General features: G+C 39.6%; 1 protein-coding gene across 1 annotated transcript in view; it reads left to right on the top strand.

The window, feature by feature from the left end:
- The window catches only part of LOC111566724 (potassium voltage-gated channel subfamily H member 4-like), a 45566-nt gene that overhangs the window by 18105 nt on the left and 4613 nt on the right, over nucleotides 1-22848 (top strand). The window contains exons 5-13 of the mRNA XM_023267474.3: nucleotides 3869-4109; nucleotides 5973-6130; nucleotides 6372-6573; nucleotides 9184-9378; nucleotides 9887-10086; nucleotides 10381-10630; nucleotides 10712-10926; nucleotides 19300-19338; nucleotides 20977-21356. Of these exons, the coding sequence (XP_023123242.1) occupies nucleotides 3869-4109; nucleotides 5973-6130; nucleotides 6372-6573; nucleotides 9184-9378; nucleotides 9887-10086; nucleotides 10381-10630; nucleotides 10712-10926; nucleotides 19300-19338; nucleotides 20977-21356 (1880 nt within the window). The remainder of the gene's footprint in view (nucleotides 1-3868; nucleotides 4110-5972; nucleotides 6131-6371; nucleotides 6574-9183; nucleotides 9379-9886; nucleotides 10087-10380; nucleotides 10631-10711; nucleotides 10927-19299; nucleotides 19339-20976; nucleotides 21357-22848) is intronic.

The raw sequence follows: 22848 nt of genomic DNA, 5'->3' as shown, positions 1-22848 counted from the left end.
TGTTAACATGTTCAAATGGTGTTTCCCAAAAGCTAGACTACACCTCATTAGCAAATGAGCAGTCAACACCATGGACTGGATCACGACTTCCTATTGTGTAGTTTAGAGCAGCTTTACAGCATTTGAGCAGAGTTGTGGGTGAGCTGGTGTGCTCGAGGGTGCACGGAGGAAGATGTATAGATCCGAGAAGCAAGGAAAAACATCTAAATATGTAACTTTTGATTCGCAAAGATGAATTTTAGAGGAGGAACCTACATTTATGCTTGCAACAGTGTGAAAAATTAGAGACAGCTGACGTGAAGAAAGTGGGAAATAAATTTTTTTTAAAATGTTGGTTACAGTTTGATCACATCACAAATCAGCGACGTTACATTAAACTGCATGAAAACATAGCAACAACATTTGGTAAACAGAAGTAAGAGCAGGGCAGCTTACAGTATTACAGCACAATAATGACAGTTAACTACTTAGTTTACATGTTAGTTTTGCTTTTGTGAAAATATGGTAGGTTAAAAATCATGCTCTAAATATTGGAAAAAATGTCTGACAAATAAGTCGATATAATGCTCTAGCTACTTTCTTAAATATCTCTAAAACTGCATTGACTTTGGTGGAACAAACACCACTACATCCAGGTATGTCTACTGCATTGTGTGTCTCATGATCACTGTAAATTTAACCGAGTTATTATAGTTCATAAATCTGTAATTTACAGTCTCAAAGGAGCCCTAATAGCTCAGCTCGATCCCGTCTCTATCTCGCATCCTTCTCTCCCTCTGAGTTTTTTAGCTCCAACCACAATTTTCTTTCTGTGCTGCATTCACAACGTTCTGTCCCCCTCTCCATCTGTCACTCTAACCTCATCTCTTTTCGGCTTCATCCCTCTGGATCCTGCTGTCTCTCCCTGTACTGTCACTCTTCCCCCGTTTTCCTTCTACTTAAATTATCCCTCCTGCTTCTTCTCTCTTTCCAAGTGCAGCTCAAATATCCATCCTCTCCAACCTCCATACTTGCCATTGAATTTTTCATAAGTACGCTTTTTAAGTACTTGTGCTTAACTCAAGGACTTCCATTTTCTATCAGTTTAAACTTGCACTTAGCTACAATTTGAATACTGTACATTTTCTCATATTTATCCTGTTACTCTTCATACAGAATTTTGATTTGCACGGCTTTATCTTGGCTGTGTTATGTAGTATTGCTTTCTTCTTAAGTAAAGAATCAATAAACTTCTTCCACCACTGCCATACTCTATTATTAAATTTTTCCCATTCTATTTTCCATCTCCGCTGTCTGTGTCTTAGCAGCTGTTAGCTAACAACGTGGTCCTCTGCCTCCACACCATCCAGCCATGCCCATTCTGGCTTGATCTCTGTTTGTATCCAGGCAAAGAAGAAGAAGAAAAGGTGGACAGTTGAACCTTTGCTGGAAAACATACTATAGACACATAAATAGATCTTTAGATACGAGCCAAAAAACATGAACAGAAAGAGAAACAGAGGCGGCAAGTATCTCAAAGTTTCAGTAATTCATAATACAGACCTTACAGATGGAAATCGGTTAACTGATGTCAGTAGCTTTTCAGACTGTAGAGGTTGCATACTTTTGAAGTAATCTACCACTCACTACATCACCTTCTCAAAAACATGTTTGGTTTTTTTTGTCTTATTTTCTTTCGTTGAAGGCTCCTTACCAAAGCACAGGCGCTCCGACTGAGTTGTTGTTTGTGTCTGTTCTGCCAGTTTTGATGCCATCAGCCCATCAGCTACTGTAACCAACCCGAGGCGCGCTGACAAGTGACTCCAACTTGCTTTCATGCTCCTTCATTTCCCGGGGGAGAGCCACTTTTCATATAAAGAGAGAAAAAAAAAAACACTGTCGACGGGCGTTTTTTAAGTTGTGATGCAAATGCTGCTTTGTGTGATTGAAATGCAAAAGTCACAGTTTGTATGGATAGCTAGAGCTACAATTTAGTTAGTTTTTTAATTCCTCCTGTTTTTTGCTGTCTCACAAATACACTCAGACAGGGAGTTTTTATCTTTAGTCTCTTGATCCAATGTAGTTTAGTACTGAAGAAAAAAATGCTGAAATTGGAGCTCATGTTGCAAAGTCTAGTATGTGCAGCAGAAATCCAACAAACATTATTGTAGACCTTAAATTGTTGTAATTGTACTCGTTGTTCTCCCCACACACTGCTGCTTAGAGGAAAATCTCGACTTTATAGTTGAAGATTTGAGGGAGTGGTTGCTGCTGGAGTCACATGGTGCACCATGTGTATTCTTTCCCCATCAAGGGCTGTCTTTTAGCAGCCTAAAGCATGCTGGGAGATGTAGTTGGAACAGCAGCTCTGGGCTCCAGCTTGAGTTAATGATGTGTGAAGACCAGCTGTAGCTGTACGACATGCGTTCCCATGTGTCCCCGCAGTGCTAGGCTTTTCTTTTCTAATCACTGGGATGTGCTGGGTCGCCCCGCCTCGAGTGTCAAAGGGCGGCTGGGCACCATGACCTCAGTGATGTAAGGCAAATTAAAAAAAAGAAAAAAAAACAACAAAAACAGTCGAGCTTCTGCTGACATTGCTTGAACTGTCATTAAAGTGGCCACAGCTGTTGATTCCACTGTGGTGACCGTCTGGTGGAAACTCTGTGACTGAGACACACTTTTGACCAGAAAATTGTCCACTGTCAAATAGCCATAATCAGTCCACTTTTGAGAGTTGTTTCACTGGGAACAATTTGAACATCCTTCCTTCCTCGCATTCAAACTGTGGAGTGTGTCATCTCTCTTGTACTTTTTCTCTTTTTGAAGTACAGGAAAAGGTTGTCCGTTGTCTCCCAATTACTGAAACGGTGCCAGTCAATTTTCCTCCGAATCCGCCAGGAAGCTTCAGGGCCCCCAAACAAGGAAATCTCAGGTTAAGACTTCATTATCCGGCTTCTTGTTTCTGGCCTCACCTGTTTGTGAAGTGGCCACATTGTTTCTGGATGGATTACTGCTCATTTATCGCTCCCCTCTCAGCACTGTCAAAGGTAATAGCTTCTCCTCCTGTCTCCTACACATGGTTAAGGCTATTATGTGGAAAGTGCACAGCCCCAATTCAGAGAGCCGCCGTCTCATTAAGCGTAGAATGGACTCCTCACCTCATCAGCAATGGCAATTCATACTTTTTGTAATTGGATTTTCTTGATAAAAACGAACAGAGCTCAATGAGTAAGCATAAATTTTAAAAAATAACAGCGGTGGAGTGTCAATGGTTGGGTTTCTCTTGTTGCCTTATAATAGCATAACTACCACTGCGCTGTACCACCCAGGAGTTCTAATGGCATTTAGAGGAGTGAAGCCAAACCATGTATGAAATTATAAAGCGTTGTTTTTTTGGTAATAAATTTCCCCCTCTCTGACTGCAGTTCTGTCTCAGTCATTGTGTATTGTTATTGCACAGCCGTTTAAAAGCCTTATCGCTGCCTATAGGAGGCTGTCAAGAGGAGATAACCAGCAGCTTCCCCATCTCTCTTTCACTTGAGTTGCCCACCGTAGTGAATCAGCAGCGGTCAGCGCACAAGAGAGGGTGCTGACATTTATTTTGTCTGTTTCTGCAAAAATCTTGGCACTGAAATGTCCATCTGATTATCATTTATTTTCACAGCGTCCCACCTTGTGACCATGTGGTTGTCAAGTTATTCATTTATGCAGCTTTTTGTGCTTTGTGGGTTTTTTTTTTTTTATTTATGTACATTTATCTACTTAAGCTTGAGTTTCAAGAGCCTGCTGTTACAGGACTTTCACTCCTAACAGACTAAAACTGCTGTCAGAAGAAATGTTAAAGCTTGTATTCCCCAATTTTAACCTTTATCCACCTGTCCTCTTACAGAATATGATGGACAAGCCAACGATACCCGAGTACAAGGTGGCAGCAGTTCAGAAGTCCCGCTTCATTCTGCTCCACTACAGTGTGTCCAAAGCCCTGTGGGACTGGCTCATCCTCCTGGCTACCTTCTACGTGGCGGTCACCGTGCCCTACAACGTCAGCTTCACGCCGCACGATGACGCCGTCACAGCTGCACGCTCCACCATCGTCAGTGACATCGCCGTGGAAATGCTTTTTATTATAGGTGAGTCCTCAAAGAAGAAACTGGTAAAGATACGGTTTAACTAGAAGTGACAGAGACAAAACTCTTCACATATTTTGCAGACGAGGTTTCAAAGGAGAAGTGACACATTCTGTACATAATATAGATATATACTGATAATATTGTGGTGTTTTGAAAGTATTTGTTTATGTGGTGATAGTTTCCTGCAACATTTATCCATTTTTTGCCACCAATCACAACATGGAAGAACAATCTGGGCCTCTTTTTCTCCTTAAAGGCACCATGATCTTTGGGCTCATTCAGGATGTCCTGGATGTTTCAGAGAGAATCCTCTCAATTAAAAAAAAAAAAAAAGAAAGCACCCAAAGGATAAATTGAGGTGGCTGTACCTTAATTTGCTCCTCTAATGTTACAGAATGCAACAGAAGTGAGACCACGCCTGTGCAATCTCATTTTAGTGTCAATTGATTCAAAACTGTATCACCTGAAAGCAATTCCAGCACTTCTAATTTGAACGGCAAATTACATTTCATTACTGAGATTTAATTATTTTATTTTTTTGGTACAGACTTCACATGTCCACCTTTATTTTTGATGGCAAACTCAGTCCTCCGCAGAATGTAGGATACCAAATGTCAAGGTAGATATTCTGTTATTCTTCAGAGAGTATTTTATTTCACCTTCTCTTTACTGGAGGGGTTGTGTTGTTCTACCTTTTTCTTTAAAATACCTCAAAGGTGTTCTGTTGGATTCAAGTCAGGCAGCATACTTGTCCAGGTCACAGTTCACTTCTTTCTTCTTTAGAAACTCTTATGTGATTCTGGCACTGTGCTTTGGATCGTTATTATGCTGGAATATTCCTCTTCAGTCGTGCTTCTGCAGACTGGGAGTCATCTTGTCAGTCAGTAACGTGGCCTATCCACAGTTCTTCATCCACCCGACACCTTTTGCATTCATGTACCCCTGTATCATTACACCCCCACCACTGTCCTCAGCCCGCCTAGGTCCACCTGCAGCCAGACAAATTCATCCTGGTCTCATCTGTTCAAAGAATTTGCTCCTAATATTTATCAGGCGACTTTTTCTTTATTTTGTGTGTTTTCTAAAGTTTGCTTGCAGTTTTGTGCCAAAGAGCATGCAAAGGTTTTTATCTTGGATGCCATCCATAGAGTTTGATGCTATGCACTTTTCTTGTCACTGTGTGAACTGTCACAGAAACTCTAAGGATTTTCATTGAGGTGCCAACTTGAAAGCACTTGCCCATCTGTTTTTCAGGGGTGGATTGTACAAGTAGTGCACCGTCCATGCGTCATTTTAGGAGGATGACCACTGCAGCTCTGTTAAAAGCTACTATAAGTCATTCAGAGCCTCTTGGTTACTGCTGCAGCTGTCTGTCCATGAATCATTCTCTCAGTAAATAATTGGCAGCTTGGATGATGTTATTCAACATCAAACCCAAGCACACAAAGGCCTGATGATGCTGTATGTGCCCGCCACATTCTGACACTGAGGTTAGATGATCTGTCTGGCACATTTCCTCATCCATATGGATGCATTTAAACTATGACATATTCCCTCTGTTCGATATTTTCTTCATTGTTTCTCCAAGCTTTAGTTTCTTGTGAATATTTCTTTTGTTGTTGTTATTTTAGGTTCACATTAATATGCTCCTGTTGTCTATAAAAATATTGACAGCATTTCATGTGTTGGTACACATTGCACCTTTGTGAACCAGTGGAATCTGAACTAGTGATATTTTTACACTTGTCATCTTTTTCAGCGTGTGCTTTTCCAGCTCTCTCAATATGATCAGTATAATAAAAAGTACCAGTTTGCCCTGAAATTTCTCATTTTTGTCATTTTGTCATTTCTTTGTATTTACAGACATTATCCTGAACTTCCGCACCACCTATGTGAGCCAGTCAGGCCAGGTGGTGTATGAGGCGCGCTCCATTTGCATTCACTACGCCACCACTTGGTTCTTTGTGGACCTGGTGGCTGCTCTGCCCTTTGACCTGCTGTATGCATTCAATATCACAGTGGTGAGTACTGTTAGACAAAAATATGTTTGGCTTTCCTTTTTTTCATTACCCTCTGTGACTGTCGGCAAACTGATGGCTTGTCATAATGGACTACTAATATGCCAGTTTACCCTGAAATATGTTGCTTTTGGCTGGGATATTCAGCTTTGTGCGTGCATGGGCAGTTTAAGTGTATCACCAGAAATAACAAGGCCTCCTCGTCTGTGTCGGTCTGTCCCCCATTCCTGCCTCTCCTCTCCAGACGTCCTTGGTCCACCTGCTTAAGACCGTTCGCCTCCTCCGCCTCCTTCGTCTTCTTCAGAAGCTTGACCGCTACTCTCAGTACAGCGCCATGGTGCTGACCTTACTAATGTCTGTGTTTGCCCTGTTGGCACACTGGATGGCTTGCATCTGGTACATGATTGGGCGCAGGGAAATAGAGACCAATGAGACCTGGGACATAGGTGAGTCTGGGTGAGGCCTTACTAAAGTGGAATCTGTTAACCTTCTGAACTCCAAGCAGTTTCTGGCCATTTTTTGTTCTTGTGACATTTTTACTCATCGTGGGATCATTTTTCACTGTAACATAAAGTCCTGCACCTCTATTAAAACAGCAGAAGAGAGAACTCAGTAATGTAGTCTGTACAGGATGAAACAATTATGCCATGAATCATAAAAGAAAGGAAAAGTGAATGTAATTTCTTGATTATTAATACAAAACTTTATACATCCTAAAATCTACAAGTGCCCACAGATGTTATCAGTGCTGGGAAAAAAACAGTAACTCTACATACTACAAATAGAGAACGATTTGCAATTTTATTTCTGTTTCTCTGCTTGTCTCCTATCTGCTCTTGATAAACACAGCCCTCTATTCAGATCAGTTCAACCAAAGGGTCACTAATTGCTTCACAAGTACAGAATGTTTTGCATTTTTACAGAATCTAATTAGTACAAATAGTTTATCTTCGGCTAATTTTTAAATGAGACATGTAGGATAAAAAAGGACTTTGATGAAATACTGCGATTTTAAGCGTAGATTTGGTTATTTTTCCAGTTGGAATAGCACATCACAGATGAGAAGGACAGTCGGGAAGTTGAATATGCAATGATTCTCTCTGTTTTTACAGTTTCTGACACCAATAAATGGGATACTTTTGGTGAATTTTAAAGCTAATACTCCTGTCAAACCTGCTAGTGGGTGTTGGGGTTCAGAAGGTTAAAGGAAAAAATAGAGTCAGGTTTGGAGCTTTATCCTGCAAAGGCAGAATAATAACACTTCCTTTCTCTGTGAAGAATAAATTAATATCAACTGATTTTTACTATGTGCCATTATTTATTAAACCTACAACCTAGTCTCCTTTCAGTGACAATCACTGTTTTTAGTGTCATCCAGCTCAGTCTTTCAGCAGGTCTGGTCGAACAAGAAACAAAACAGCGTTTGGATTAAGCTGAGCTGTGATCACTAATCCAATAGTTCTACATCCTATGCCCTGACTTTCCATAATTTAACCAACCTATAAAATAAGCTACAGGTAGGTTTTACTGAAAACGTCTGGTGCAGCTTCACCTGTGAGTGGAAGCAGGAAGTTAAGCTGCACTAATGCACTGCATTAGCTGCAACAATGTGACTTTATGTTCCTTAAAATAGCCCTGCGTGGAGTGTATTGTGAGAACCCTGTCTGGGTAAACTCTGTGTGAAATTTTATGGTGTATTTACTCATTACTTTAAAACAATTGTAAGAGAGAGATAAAATGGAATCTCCTTTATCACAAAAACTTATCAATAAATATAAACAAAAACAGAATCCCAAATGGCATTAATGAAGTTAGTAGAACATTGTGGTGACAATAATTGAAATCTAAAACTTATGTGTTCATTGAAACAATATGTTGCTTTCTCTCTGTAGTCTAACCTCAAAATACTCCAGAAGACACAATTTTTGAATTAAAATGACAAACATTTTCTCCTTGGGAACAATATTCAGAACCTCTTCTACTAGATTTTGTAAATTTTGCCCGACGCTAAAGTGTGCATGTCGGATAGATTCATTGTCTTCATATTGCTTCCTGACTGATAATAAAATCTAATATTTTATTAAACTGCTCATTTCAGAAATTAACTACAGTTCTAACTATCCAGACTTGACTCTATTATTGTAGGTGTTGTGTTAGTGAAGTTAGTAAAAATACACCACAGACTACATTTTACCAGCATAGCGAGTAGACGTTTGTTTTGTCCCCGCTCAGCTATAAATAGTGATAGCTCACCTATCGGGTGTCTGGCTCTGCTCAGAGATGAGATGGTGGCGAACACCGAATGCTCTGCTGCTCTAATGAGGACTGTCTGAAACCAGATCAAAAGCAGTTATAAAAAAAAAAAAAAAAAAAAAAGACTGGTAGCGAGCGGTGCGTTAATGTTTTCTTTGTGTCAGTGTTTGAAAATGGAGACCGGTAAAAACCCACAAACAAAAAACTGACAGGATTTTCTGTTCCATGAATTATCTGAGTAATATCTGAGAACTCGTCTTATTATTTCTACAGCTGCCTGTGTCAGATCTAAGAATGTAAGCGTGTTGAGGTTTTAATTATCGTCAGAATCGACTGCAAACAAGAGTTTTCACAGCCACATACAGCAAGCAGATTACTGTGACATACTCTTGAGTGCAGCAGAATTAAACATCTAGTCCAGTCAGCTTTGCAGAGTGTGTGTGTGTTTTTAAATGTGTGCATGATTGTGCGTTCTTAAGTGTGTATGTTTGTCTGTTGGGAGGTTAGGTCATACCTGCTAATTAAGACTTGGCCTTGTTTCCCCTGGAGGAGCCCATCTAGTTCAGCCCAGTCACACACCGACATGCCAGCCTCCTGACACTGCTGGCAGTGTCTTTCAACTCACACACAAACACACACATACAGGCCCAAACACACACTTCTGTCTGTCTTAGACAAGATCCAACAGTACATTCCTGCCGCTGCCAGGAAGCTCGGCACTGACAGAAGACAAACAGACCTAAAGATAACAAGAACCGTAACTTTTGGGCATTGTTCTCCTCTGCTCTTCCTCCTTTTTCAAGGGTGGCTTCATGAGCTGGGCAAACGTCTGGATTCGCCCTACATTAACAGCACAGTGGGCGGCCCGACGGTACGCAGCTCCTACATCGCTGCTCTCTACTTTACCCTCAGCAGCCTGACCAGTGTGGGCTTTGGAAATGTCTGTGCCAACACCGATGCTGAGAAGATCTTCTCCATCTGCACCATGCTCATTGGCGGTACGTCTGACACCAGGGTGCATTCTCCCTCTGGCGTCCTGGCATAACTGGGCCTCTGTTTGGCATGCCGGTGCAAAAAAATTCAGCAGGAAGTGGATCGAATGGTTTTGGCTGAACTTTAAGATGCAGCTTGCTGCTGTCTTCATATCCCAAAAATATAGTTTAGCTGAGGTGGCAGTTATTGGTGCAACAAGCCAGAAGTTTAGATTTTACTGCTTGTCAGAACAAGTGATGGAAGCGGAGCTGTAATTTACTGTGGCCTGTTTGTGGATCAATAAGCAAATAAACAGCCGCAAGTGTAGCAATCAATATGAGATTATATTTTATATTAAAGCACGTAAGGTGTTTGAAAGTAAAAGTCACCTTGAAAGATACATTTTCTTTCTTGTTATAAGTCAAAGAAACAGCCTTTCGAGCAAAGTTTCAGGTTGTTTTATTTTGCCCACACATTCAGCCTTTATATTATCATTACTGTGTTTTATTATCTTTGTTTCCATCTCTCATGCAGCACTGATGCACGCCGTCGTCTTTGGTAACGTGACGGCGATCATCCAGCGTATGTATTCAAGACGTTCCCTCTACCACACACGTATGAAGGACCTGAAGGACTTCATCCGTGTCCACCGTCTGCCTCAGCAGCTTAAACAACGCATGCTGGAGTACTTCCAGACCACATGGTCTGTCAACAATGGTATAGATGCCAATGAGGTAGGCGTCCCTTCCATTGTTGTTGTCATGTAATACCTTTGTACATGCTCCGATCTGCCCTCAAGTAACTGTAAGGCAATGTTTGATGGCATCTGAACAATGAAATCTGTTGTAAAATTCATTTCCAGTCCGTTGAGGCTGTAATCATCCATGATTTTGCACAACACATGGCTGCCTGTCCACCATCAATTGATATCCTATTGAAATTCAAAAGAGGGTGACTGGTGGCAACACAGTCCATTCTCTAATTAACAATCAGTGTCACACCTCATTACATCTGTCACACACCCACAGCTCCTGCACGACTTCCCTGATGAGCTGCGGGCCGACATCGCCATGCATCTGAATAAGGACATCCTCCAGCTGCCGGTCTTTAAGGGGGCCAGTCGAGGCTGCCTGCGCTCACTCTCCCTTCATATAAAAACCTCCTTTTGTGTCCCTGGGGAGTACCTGATCCGTCAGGGTGATGCACTGCATGCCAACTACTTCGTCTGCTCTGGTTCGCTGGAGGTGCTGAAAGATAGCATGGTGCTGGCAATATTAGGTCTGTATAAATTTTTAGCATCATGTTTGAGGTGCTATAAAGTAGAGCAAGCGAGTGATTGTTTATCTTCTGGACTTTTAGGAAAAGGGGACTTGATTGGGTCTGACCTGCCTGGGACAGACCAGGTGATCAAGACCAACGCTGACGTGAAGGCGCTCACCTACTGTGACCTCCAGTACATCAGTGTTCGTGGCCTCAGAGAGGTGCTGGAGCTCTACCCTGAATATGCCAGTGTGTTTGCCTCTGATATCCACAACAATCTCACCTATAACCTGCGTGAAGGCAGCCAGGACGAGGTACGAGTTACACTGAACACGCAGAAAGCTGGTGTTGATTAAACGTATCCTGTTCCTATTTTTATTTAACTCATTACCTAACCCCTAATTAGCATAACTTGAGCCTACCAGCTTTAAAACTCTCACCCAACTTCTCACCCACTTGTTTATTTTATTAGACATGTAGTTAAGGTTCTGTGTGTACTCATTTTCACTTATAACCACAAAAGTTCTCTCACGAGCTTTAGTAGAAGGCAACTGAACTTCTCTTTTCCAGTCAGTTCTAATTTACCGATTGGGACGCTAAGATAAATATTATCACCTCTAAACCCAACCAGCAACCAAAGACTCACAAGAATCAACATGTGAATGGTTGTTTAACTGCCAGGTTTCCAATAAAGGTTGTAAGATTGCCAGGTATGGGATGATTTAAGATTTCTATGGAATGATATAAAGACTGCATTATAAGTACCTGATAACTGATGCCATAGACCCCCTCCTTTGCTTAGAGATGAGTTATAATGCAGTCTAGAGAGTCTTGGGTCATTAGTCATGGGTTTTGAGGATGATATATGTCTGGGACTCTCCATCAATCAGTTAGAACTGAAGAATCCTCTTGAATAAGCGGTAAAACACCTTCAAGACCCAATAAGAGACGTTTGGTTGCCTTGTGTTGAATCTCAGAGGATTACCATAACCTGGATGTCTGAGAATGTATCCATTCAGAAATGCTATGTTCAAGGAAGCCAACAAAAAATAATCCAACCACGATTAACTCATGCTGGCACTGTAAAATACCTTAAATGATCATATGGAATATATGTAAGTGGAAAAGGAGATTCAGGAATAGAAGGAGAGACTCCCACAATAAGCTGAAACAAAACATGTGCATGTAAATTAGGAAAATAATGTAACTAAAAACATTTGTTTATAAATTCTTAGGATTTTAACAGCACTAGCTGACTGCTGGACTGCACTTTCGCTTTCACAGTGCGGTGTGGGAGGTCAGTGCTGGTCTGTTTGTAAGTGCAAGAATGACCAAAAATTTCAGAGGGAGGGATTCACATGCACTAACATGCATGCAGAGCCAGACCTTCTACCAAAACGTAGAAAAGAGAAGCTCAGGTTACAACACACAATTTCTGGATAACTCCACTGAATCTTTACATACCATGTAGCTGTTAGCTGCAATATAAATGTCATTATTGTTCACATGCTTTCATGTTGCAAATTTAACAAGAGCAGTGAGAATTAATGAATTTCACCCTTCTTTACTTGAGGCTGCTGCTGGTGCAGACAGACTCATTTGATTCATATGGTTACGTGTGTTTATATTCTGTTACATGGCAGATTGAACATGTAACAAGTGGCCATATTTGAAATAGAGCTACATGTTCTAGATAGGTGCATCTTAACAAACCCTATAACTTCACTGTCCCCCGCTACAATTGTCAGAGAATGGAATACAGCACAGGACGTATTAAACAACACATTTGTGGCCCCCTGAGGTGCCTTTGTCTCTCTCCTTGACACTTGTTCTACCACAGCAGCCAAAGGGCTGTTTGTGACTTGATTGTCACACCAATTACTATGCGTGGGTGCCACTGTCAGGCAGCCATATCACTTCCCTGTTACCACCCCAAAGCACAGCAGGATGACATTACACCCCAACACTGACCTCCTCTCAGCACAGCGTGTTACCCTGAACAGTTATTTAAGAAAGCATTACGTAAGTAAGAGATACAATCTAAAAAGTTGCATATTTTGTGACTGCAGTGGATGATGCAAGAGCTAAAAGCCACCAGACGGTAACACGTGCCAACAAAAAACACGTAATAATAATAGGAGGAGGAGGAGGAGGAGGAGATTTTACAAATGCCAGTGTGTGCAATAGAGTTTTTAAAAGTTTTTTAAACTGAGCTTGTCTGACAGTAAGACAGAGCTTGTTCCAGAGTGTTGGAGCTACAAACAAGAGCATTGTCAAATGAGGTCAACTTTATTGTCATCACAACTCCGCACACAAGGTATATAGTGGAATGAAATTGCATTCCTACGAAGACAATTATGAGACAAAAACTACGACAGGACAAAATACAAATGTCATTAAGGCAGATCACACATCATAAAAGAATCAGATATCACTGCATGTAAAAAAGTGAGTGAGTATAGTGACCTTGTGCTATATAAATAATAAATATAGCTAAAACCTGTTGTCTGGTGCTCCTTGTTATGTATAGGAGCTGTAAAAATAATAAAAAGCTACATGCTAATAAAACACATTTAAAATAACAATATATCACCACATGTACAAAAGTGAATGAGCAAAGTGTCCTTGTGCTATAGAAAAGATAAGTAATGAATATAGCAAGAAACTGTTGTTCATTTCTCCCTGTGCTTCCCCCTTGTTTTAAATGATATGTAATATTTAATATGTAGTCAAACTAAAATGATCAGTTGTTAATTTGCACATGTAGCTGCTTAGTACAATCTTGCTTTTTTATTTTAAGCTTCAGTTCTTGACCCTAAGAGTTTCTGTCACTGGTGTTGCTAGGCAACATCTGGCTAAACAGGAAGGGGTTCAAAAGACTTGTTATATAATCCTGACAAGTTTTAATGCTGGGAAACAGACATTTTCACTGACTGCTGTCAATTTCAAGAATAAAAAAATTGCAATGCGTGCCGCTACATGGTGGAATTAAAACTATCTGGCCTGCAGAGATAAGGTTACATAGAGCTCTCTCACATTCACAGACAGCCGCCGTCTCCCTCGTCTGTTACAGACACACAGACAAGTTATATCCTCGCTGTCTCTTTCTCACTTTCTCACTCTTACCTCCACATCTCTTTTTTTCTGGGTGGTTTTGGTTGCATCTCCTCCTGAGTTCTCTAATTTACCCTGCAGCTACTGTGTATCTCATACCCGCAGTTGGTTGTTCAGGTGCACTATTTCTCCTCCTCCCTTTATTTGCTTTGGACTCAAATATAATACAGACTTACAATTGCATTTGCATTTCATGGCTACACAAAAAAACTAATATTTGCTTCAAGCTATTTCAGAAATGCTCAGCTGTGACTATCTGCAGTTTTATTCTGGTGCATCATTTTAAAACTGCAAACACACCTACATCATAGTGTCCAGTTAAACTAATCCAATTCTTCCAACCGTCCTCCACATGTGGATAAAATGCAGCTGTTGCTGTTCCATGTGTAGCCGAGTTTTCAGACTTTCTAATACAATCTGTTGAGAGCTGCAGCTCAAAACCCAAAAAGTTAAGGAGTTCACGAATTACAGAAAAAGCACAGCAAAGTTCAGTAGCTGTTTTGCATAGCAGTTTGTTAAATCGTATGATCAAAACAAATTAATGGGAAGATGTCTTTGATGTGTGACTGACAAAACTGACAAAGCTCTCCAAGGGCTTTCACAATCTCACTCTCATCCTTGTTTATTCTCAAGCATTGTGTTATTGCTTCAATCTCTGCTCTTGGTTCCCACTGGCCTTTCCCATTGTTTGAAGGTTTTGTTGCTCATTAGCTTCATTATTTCTCCTTTCTTCTTTTTGGATTTGTATGCTTTGGAACTGAAGTACAAGGCATCCGTGGTGATCGTGTTAGTTACCAGATGTCTTTGTCAGGCTGGAACTGTATTAGAAATTGTAGAAATTAGGTATATTGCAGTGTCCAGATGTGCAAAGCTGATTGACACTTATCCATCAATGCTGTAAATGCAGCAAAGGTGCATCTATTAAATGATGACTTGAGCTGGGGGAATACTTATGCAATCATTTATTTTACATTTTATATGTTTTATTATTAGACATTTAACAAATAGACATATTTTCCACATAAACATTGCTCGGGTTATTATTAATTCAGATTCAGACAGGCTTCTGTGGGGCGTGGCTACTAGCTCTGCTCTCACACCATCTGCTCAATGTTTATGCTCTAACAGCAAGCCAGGGCTCCACCGCCCCTCTGACATGATGAAGGACTGATCAGATACCTGGCTGCCAGGCTCCACAGTCTCCTGACGCACACACGCAAACATTCACAGTCACACTGATATCCTCCACATCCTCGCTGTGAGTCATTTGAGGTCAGAGTTGTTGTACGATGGAAGGTCCTTTTACACACAAGCGATACTTGAGAATTGTATGCTGGCTGCACAGCAGTCAGTCAGTTGTAGCGAATTACTGCCAAAGAAACAGATTGAATGAATGCCTATTGCAGTTTAAGGTATCCAAAAGGGACTACTTTATCTTCTGTAAAGGGAAAAGATTGACTGCCAGATGGAAAATGAGAGATTTTTGTCAACTCTATAATTTAATTTCAACTTTTATGGCAGTGATGAACAGTAAATTCTCTTCACTGGGTTTTGGTCAAGAACATGAACATTTTACAGGCTTTATACTCAGCAAACACACACCAATAGACACAGAATGTTTGTTTTTTTTGTCACTGTAGTATTAGCATCCTTACTTGTAAGCTATAATGTATTGATCGATGATCGTCTTACATGAAGCAACTCACAACTGCATAAGCTGAAACTGTGATCGCCCATTTTCTAATTGTACTGTAAACTGGTGGTACTATTGCGTAGCTATTATTTATGTTTTAACATTATAGTGAATCAAATGACAGTGTGAAAGGACTCACTCTCAGGGATAAAACTATAGAAAATATTCACTTGAAAACATCAACAGCAATACAACGAATTCAGCTCATCAGTTAACTGTTTAGATTTTTAAGTTTACAGTTTGTCACTGCTCTCTTAGCCTTATAATCCTTAGGGTTGGACCAATTATCAGATTCAATATTTAACATTGTTGTGATTATTTTTTATCTTTTTTTTAACCTATTCCATGAGAGAAATTCTTTTTAAAATCAGCATCTGCCACTTTCTATCTGTAGCCAGCACTGATCTCAAGCAACAGCCAACCCACAACACTGGTTACTCATTGTGAGTAATAGCCAATCAGCTCTGATGAACAAATGTTGAAAGTTTCTTTTTAATTAAACCTACTTAAAACACATAGAAATTATGACATTTTGATAAAGTTAGGTGTTGAAGTTCATGTCATTCTAAATTCTGACAAGATTTTACTGTTTACTGTAACTAATAATAATAATAATAATAATAATAATAATAATAATAATAATAATAATAATAATAATAATAATAATAATAATAATAATAATAATAATAACAATAACAATAATAACAATAATAACAATAATAACAATAATAATGATAATAATAAGACCAGGTAAAATAAAAAAATGCTACATCCAAGTAAGGGAAAGAGCAAATGGAATAAAAGAAAACTGAGGATAAAACCATAAACATTAGGCTAATAATAATAATAATAATAATAATAATAATAATAATAATAATAATAACAATAATAACAATAATAATAATAATCACTATAGTAAATAATAAAAATAAATACATAAAAAAATAAATAATTAAAGGGAAAAAGTGAATAAAATGAACAATTAAATAAATAAAGTTAAAAAAAATCAGATGATAAAAATTGAAGAAAAGTAATGTGTATCAGTGCCAAATGCTAGTTTAATATTAGTCTCCATAGGTACTAATAATCTCATGTTGTAATTGATCCAAAAAAGCTCATATCAGTCGACCCCTAATAAATCTTCTGTACACAACGGCCTCATGTACATACAGTAGTTTTCATATTAACTGAGCAGGTAATGTTATATTAGTATTGTCAGGTTTAAGGTCAGTTTGAATGATTTGGTATCGTTTCCGTCCAAGACCCAGGAGTGTTGCTTATTTTCTTAAGGGAGGTGAGTTTTGCGAGATAAGGAGCGACTGTGGTGTCCTGGGCCGAGCAGGAAGGTCACTCCACCTCCAGGGAGTCAGCAGCAAGTCCAGATTTGTTGGATTGTAATGATCCTGTTGCCACGGGGAGAGTTAAGTAGCCAGTGGTCATGGAGTGTGAAGAACAAGCTGGTCGGTCGAGAGTTATGGGGATCAGCTCCCTTCGGAGCTTCGTACGAGCAACAGCAGTTTAACGAAGGTGACAAAGCAGACACTAGTGAGCAGAGATGGGAGTGCAAAGAAAAAACAGAGAGATGAGCTCAGAGTTCTTGACGTGACTGAAGTGGGTTGAAGCAGTACAAAAATGTCACAGCAACTGTCTCAGGTGACTGTACCCTCAGACTGCATTAATGTCACTCTAAGTACATCCTTTCAGTACAATAGATCATAGACAAAGCTCTCTGTGATGTCTGGATGACCTCCTATTACGCTTGACAGGATGCATTTAGACTGTTTCTGTGCTTCAACTTCAGATCTGTCCTGGTTTACCCCCAGACTTCAGTTTATGAATACATTTGTGGTAATGCCTCATTGTCTGGTTGGTTTGTAATTTAAATATGGTTTTACCTTCTCTAGACTTTTTATACTCCTGAAGCACAAACAGATCGCTTAAAGTATATTTTGAATTTGAAAGACAGGTGCCTCATCATACAACACCCTAACATACTCTGTAATACATCCAAAAGACACTTGTGAAAGTTATGTGCTGCCTCTGTGCCTTTTTGTAAGAGGCCCTGTTCTTAATATTCAGCAGCATGCATGAGCAAATACAAGATGTGACTGAGAGGAAATTAAGTCCTCATCAACCCGCATTGCTATGTGGGACACCTGTGGCATCAGTGCCCCATTAATTGATATTGATGCTCCTTTAATGTCATTTGGCACCAATATTCTTCACTAGCTAGTTAATAATTCCATGTCGCCCGAGGGTTCGTTTTCCTGATGAGGCCTGATCACATTCACAGATTTGTCCCCTATGCCTCTCACATAGCACCACCTTTTATGCAAAGTTTCACTGCTAAAGTCACATTTTGCTTTGATTTCTTTTGATTAGTGATAATGTTTTAAGATTGGCATTGTGCCTCAATGAAGGATTAAATTCATTGCATGTCCTTAATGGTTTCCAGCATCAAAGAGCGTTATTGGCGCTCTGCTGCTCGAGCGACAGGCTGTGGCTTGTGCTGTCACATTAAGCCATGTTGTCAGACGCACATTTTCACACATGAGTGAAGTCTTCACACTACCGCAGTTTGATTTGCCATCCAATGGGTGATTATGCTCAATTGCTAACAGTTTCTCCACACACCAGCAGACAGGCAAACTTTGACTGAAATCCCCATGCAGTCGAGTGTGGAAAAAAGATCGGGTTCGTGATTCAGCTTCTGTGGCTGTGCATCCTTGGCCAAGGTCATTTAACTCTGTGAAACCCTGAGCAGTTTCTGGGCATTGTTTGCTCCCGTCACATTTTTACATACTGTGGGCTCATTTTCTGCTGCAATATAAAATCCTGCTCCTCTCTATAAAACTGCACAACCATGCCTCGAAGAAGAGAGAACTCAAATAGGTCTTCTGTGCAGTATGCCATGAATCATAAAAAAGAAACAAAATAAGTTTAATTTATTTGATTATGTAGTTCACAAAGATTTTAAAAAAAAAATCTGAATCAATAATTTTTCAGATGTCCACAGTGTTCCGAATACTGGCAAAAAATGGTGACTCTACATTCAATAGATACCTTACTTAGGTACTTAATTTATTTTGCTACTTGTCTGATGTCGTCTCATATGGGAAACACAGCCTGCAGTACAGTCAAAAAGTCACAGAATTTTGTCATGTGAATATTGATCCCAGCTGAGTCACTAAATGCATCTTGGTTGCAGATGAGTGTAGAATATCTTGTTGTTTTTTTAAATTTTATTCACAGAATTTGGTTTCTTTTTGGAATTTTTAAATGAAACATCGTGAATAAAGTGATTTTCATGTAATATTGTGATTTTAAGCCTATGTTTGATTTATTTTTCTGATGGAAAAAAAAGACATCCCTGAACAATTCTAGGGATGTCATAGTGAGGAATAATTTCAATTTTCATCCATCCATCCATCCATTATCTATACACCGCTTATTCCTCACTAGGGTCGCGGGGGGTGCTGGAGCCTATCCCAGCTGACTCAGGTGAAGGCAGGGGACACCCTGGACAGGTCGCCAGTCTGTCGCAGGGCTACATATATAGACAAACAATCACTCACACATTCACACCTACGGGCAATTTAGAGTAATCAATTAACCTCAGCATATTTTTGGACTGTGGGAGGAAGCCGGAGTACCCGGAGAGAACCCACGCATGCACAGGGAGAACATGCAAACTCCATGCAGAAAGATCCCGGGAAAGCCGGGACGCGAACCAGGGATCTTCTCGCTGCAAGGCGAAAGTGCTAACCACTACGCCACTGTGCAGCCCTATTTCAATTTTCAAGGTTGAATAAATAATTGCATAATGCCTGTGACTGTATTTTTTTTTGTAATCCCCACTGCTTTCTTTTTTTTACTGCAGGGCCTCAGAAGATTTTCAAGGTCACCCAGACTTCCCCATGTGAGTTCAGAGCAAATTCATTATCCTTGTTTTTCACTCAGAGGTGTCATTATTGCTTTTTCCAACATGGTTTCCAGAGCATACTTGTATTTTCTATGAAACATACAAAGGCTGGTTTTGAATTATGTCCGGTATAGAGTGTGCAGATCCATGACACAGTTGCTGTAAAAGGTGCGTTTGAGTCATGCATATAACTACCTGATTTATAGCAGCATGTGTCTGGCTTTTAGAGGTAAACCCTCCATCCCCTCCTGTTTTTCTGGGACATACTGTAATGCTGGTGAGTTCTGTGGGAGGGCTTGTGCAAGGACTTCCCCTACAGGTTGAAACTCATTTGGAACAGAGAGAGCAGTTCAGTCCCCAGGAGTAAGCTGACTAACTGGGTCAACAGCTCTCCTAATATGAGCTGCTTTTCTCATAATGTACATTATGTACCGTATGCTTCCAACGTCACCTTATTTTCTATTGTTAAAATTCTGTTTACAGTGCTCACTTTCCATGTGATTCTTTTTGTACTCATAAGCACACATGAAGCAGAGGTCAGTGCGGAACAGATTTTTACCAGTTTTAAAGCAATGGGATTAAAATAGCATCTGTTGTATCTCTGGGTTCTTCACCAGAGAGGGGCAAGAGAAAGTGTTAAATCTCAACTAAAGTTTGCCAGAATGCACGTGAGACACTCTGAACTCAATGAGAAGAAGGTTTTCTCTCCAACATTGGTCTTTTCAGACAAGACACTATGTTTGGTAGCCACCAAATACTGAACATCATCACAAACACCATTGCCAGGGTGAAGCATGGTGGTGGCATCATCATGATGTGGGGATGTTTCTCTGGTTTTGGATGCCTTGTAAGAGTAGAGGATAAAATAAATTCCGCAAAGTGTAGGGAAATCCTGGAGGAGGCTGGAAGAGAACTGCTGCTTGAGACAAGGTTTGTTTTCAGGAAGGGCAGTGGCCCTATAGGAATGGTTTAAAGACAGCAAAGGGAATGTTCTCAAGTGGCAAAGTCAGAGCCCAGACCTCAATCCAATTGAGAATTTGTGGCTGGAGTTGAAAAAGACTGTTCACTCACAGTTTCCATGCAACCTGACATTTTTTGCAAAGAAGAATAGCGTGACATTGCTGTGTCTGGATATGCAAGGCTGATTGAGACCCATCAACAGTTGAAGGGGGTGAATTCTTACCCCTCACTTTTTTTCTGTGTTTTATATTGTAAATAACTGACACTACTTTGTAGAAATCTGTTTTCATTTTGACATGAAAGAGTCTGTTTTTGTTATTTGTTGTGGGAAAAAAAGAAAAATTGTACTGACCTTGATTTACCTTGAGTTGCTGTTGAAAAAATCCCTGGGATGGAAATGTTTTTGGGCACTGAATGTACTGAAGTGATCGTGAAATATTTTCAAAGGGGCAGATAGTGGAGTGACATTCTGAAACACAATTCCAATATTTATGTTGTACTTTTTTGAGTATTTTTCATAAGCATGAAGGCAAATCAGGCATATTTTCATTCTAGAACCCATCTATGTTGTGTGTGTGACATAATAAACTCCTAGCACTGATGTATCCCTATTCTACGAGTGTACATGTTCTAACTCTGCATGATATATTTGCTTTTTTTTTCTTTTTTTAACAGGAATCCAGGCTCCCCTCTATTGTGGAAACCAAGGGCGACGACTCTGACGACTCCTTCCACCTCTCCCCGGCTACTCGCTCCCGTCGTAACCTCCTGCTGCCAAACTTCACCAGCCCCGTTCGCCGCACCTCCTTAGGGAACCTCCTGGGAGACGAGCTGAGGCAGTTCAACGCCCTGCGACGCTGCCGTTCACCAAACCTCAGCCGCGGCTTCCACGGGCAGAGCTCATCCCCTCAGCCGCCGTCGAAAAAAGAGCACAGCACTCCTACTGCAACCCCAGCCTCAACGTCAGCCCAGGGAGAGTCAGGAGCTGAGCAGAAGCCTTCAAAGCTGCTCATCCCAACTGTCACCTGCTTTGGACCCCCAGATCTTAGTCCCAGGTATAGAGAAAGCTGTTATTAAATCTAATTTGCAGAAAAAAAAAAAACAAGCAGAAACTTGGTGCTTTTTATGTTCTGGAAGACATATGATGAGTGGAATAATTAATGAATGGGATGGCTGAGCATTTCCATCTTGAAACTGCAGTCTATCAGTGACAAAAACCCAGAGTCTGACTTCTGGGGTTTCATATGTAACAGAATTAAAAAACCAATCCTGTCAGCATGAGAGGTGGAACTTTCTGTATCATTATTCTTCTTTAGTATCAGTTTCTTGTTCACACGTGAGGCTGAATTACTAATTAATATTACAGCTTGCTATTGTGTAGAGTAGTGTCCTCTGGCAAGAGAGGTGGAGATTTCACATCTAAAGGAAGCAGCATACATTTACATTTAAGGCATTTTAGTCAAATCAAATAACTATTATTCATGTAGCACATTGAAAACAAAAAGCCATTACACCAAAATGCTTTGTAGTAGAGAAACAGCATTTCTATTACAAATAAATCTAAAAGGTTTAAATATTACAGGTAAGACCCTACAGTGTTATTTATGGTTACCTGAGTAGTTTTATTATTAACAATTAAAACCCTACTAAAATGATGTAAACTACAGTTTTACCAGTAATAAATGTCATGGCCTTATGAAGACTAACTTGATTAAATTATTAGTAAAGCTACAAGCTGAAAAAAAAACACAGCAAATTCAAAGATTGCCTCTGAGCAGCTTTTCTCTTTCTTTTGTACAAGATTTTTATTCAATCTAATTGTTATTATAATTATAAAAGGTATTTTTTTAATGAGAAAATTCTGAATAAGTATTTTAACTCACAAAGAGGGGTTTTAGAGGTTAAATAAATGACCAGAGAGGGATTTTACAGACTAAATTAAATTACTTTTTGAAGGCTGGTGGCTGAATAATCAAGTGCTTCTAAATACTAGACCTGTTGCTGGAGTTCTGACCTCTTCATAATAGAACTTTAAAAACACATTGATCGCATTGATCTGTATTAAATTTAACCCTCCAGTTGTTTTCATTTATGAGCACCAAAAAATATTGTTTCGTGGTCTGAAAAAATATCCAAAAATTCTGCAAAAAAATTCCCCAAATTTCTGAAAATTTGTAAAACCTTCAGGAAGAAAATTCTAATAATTCCTTAAAAGTTTCCCTTAAAAGTTTTATTTAAAAAAAAAATCCCCCAAATTTGGCAAGAAAATTCTTGTAAATATTTTCAAAAAATGAGTAAAAATCTTTCAGAAAAATCCGAAAAATATCTTAAGTGATTATACATATCAGTGAAACTTCTAGTATTTTCTTTAAGAACATTCACATAAAAATCAACCAAAATCCAGCGAAATTCACTGAATTTTGGTTGATTTTTTTGTGAATGTTCTTAAGAAACATTTTTAACATTTCTTTTTTTCCACCAAAAAATGTCCAAAGATTTCCCAAAAATGTTGAAAATGTGGACATCAGAAGCTTCACTGTGAGAATA

Source organism: Amphiprion ocellaris, chromosome 18, assembly GCF_022539595.1.
Source record: "Amphiprion ocellaris isolate individual 3 ecotype Okinawa chromosome 18, ASM2253959v1, whole genome shotgun sequence".
NCBI classification, from domain to species: Eukaryota; Metazoa; Chordata; class Actinopteri; family Pomacentridae; genus Amphiprion; species Amphiprion ocellaris.
This window is presented reverse-complemented; position numbering and strand designations above follow the sequence as displayed.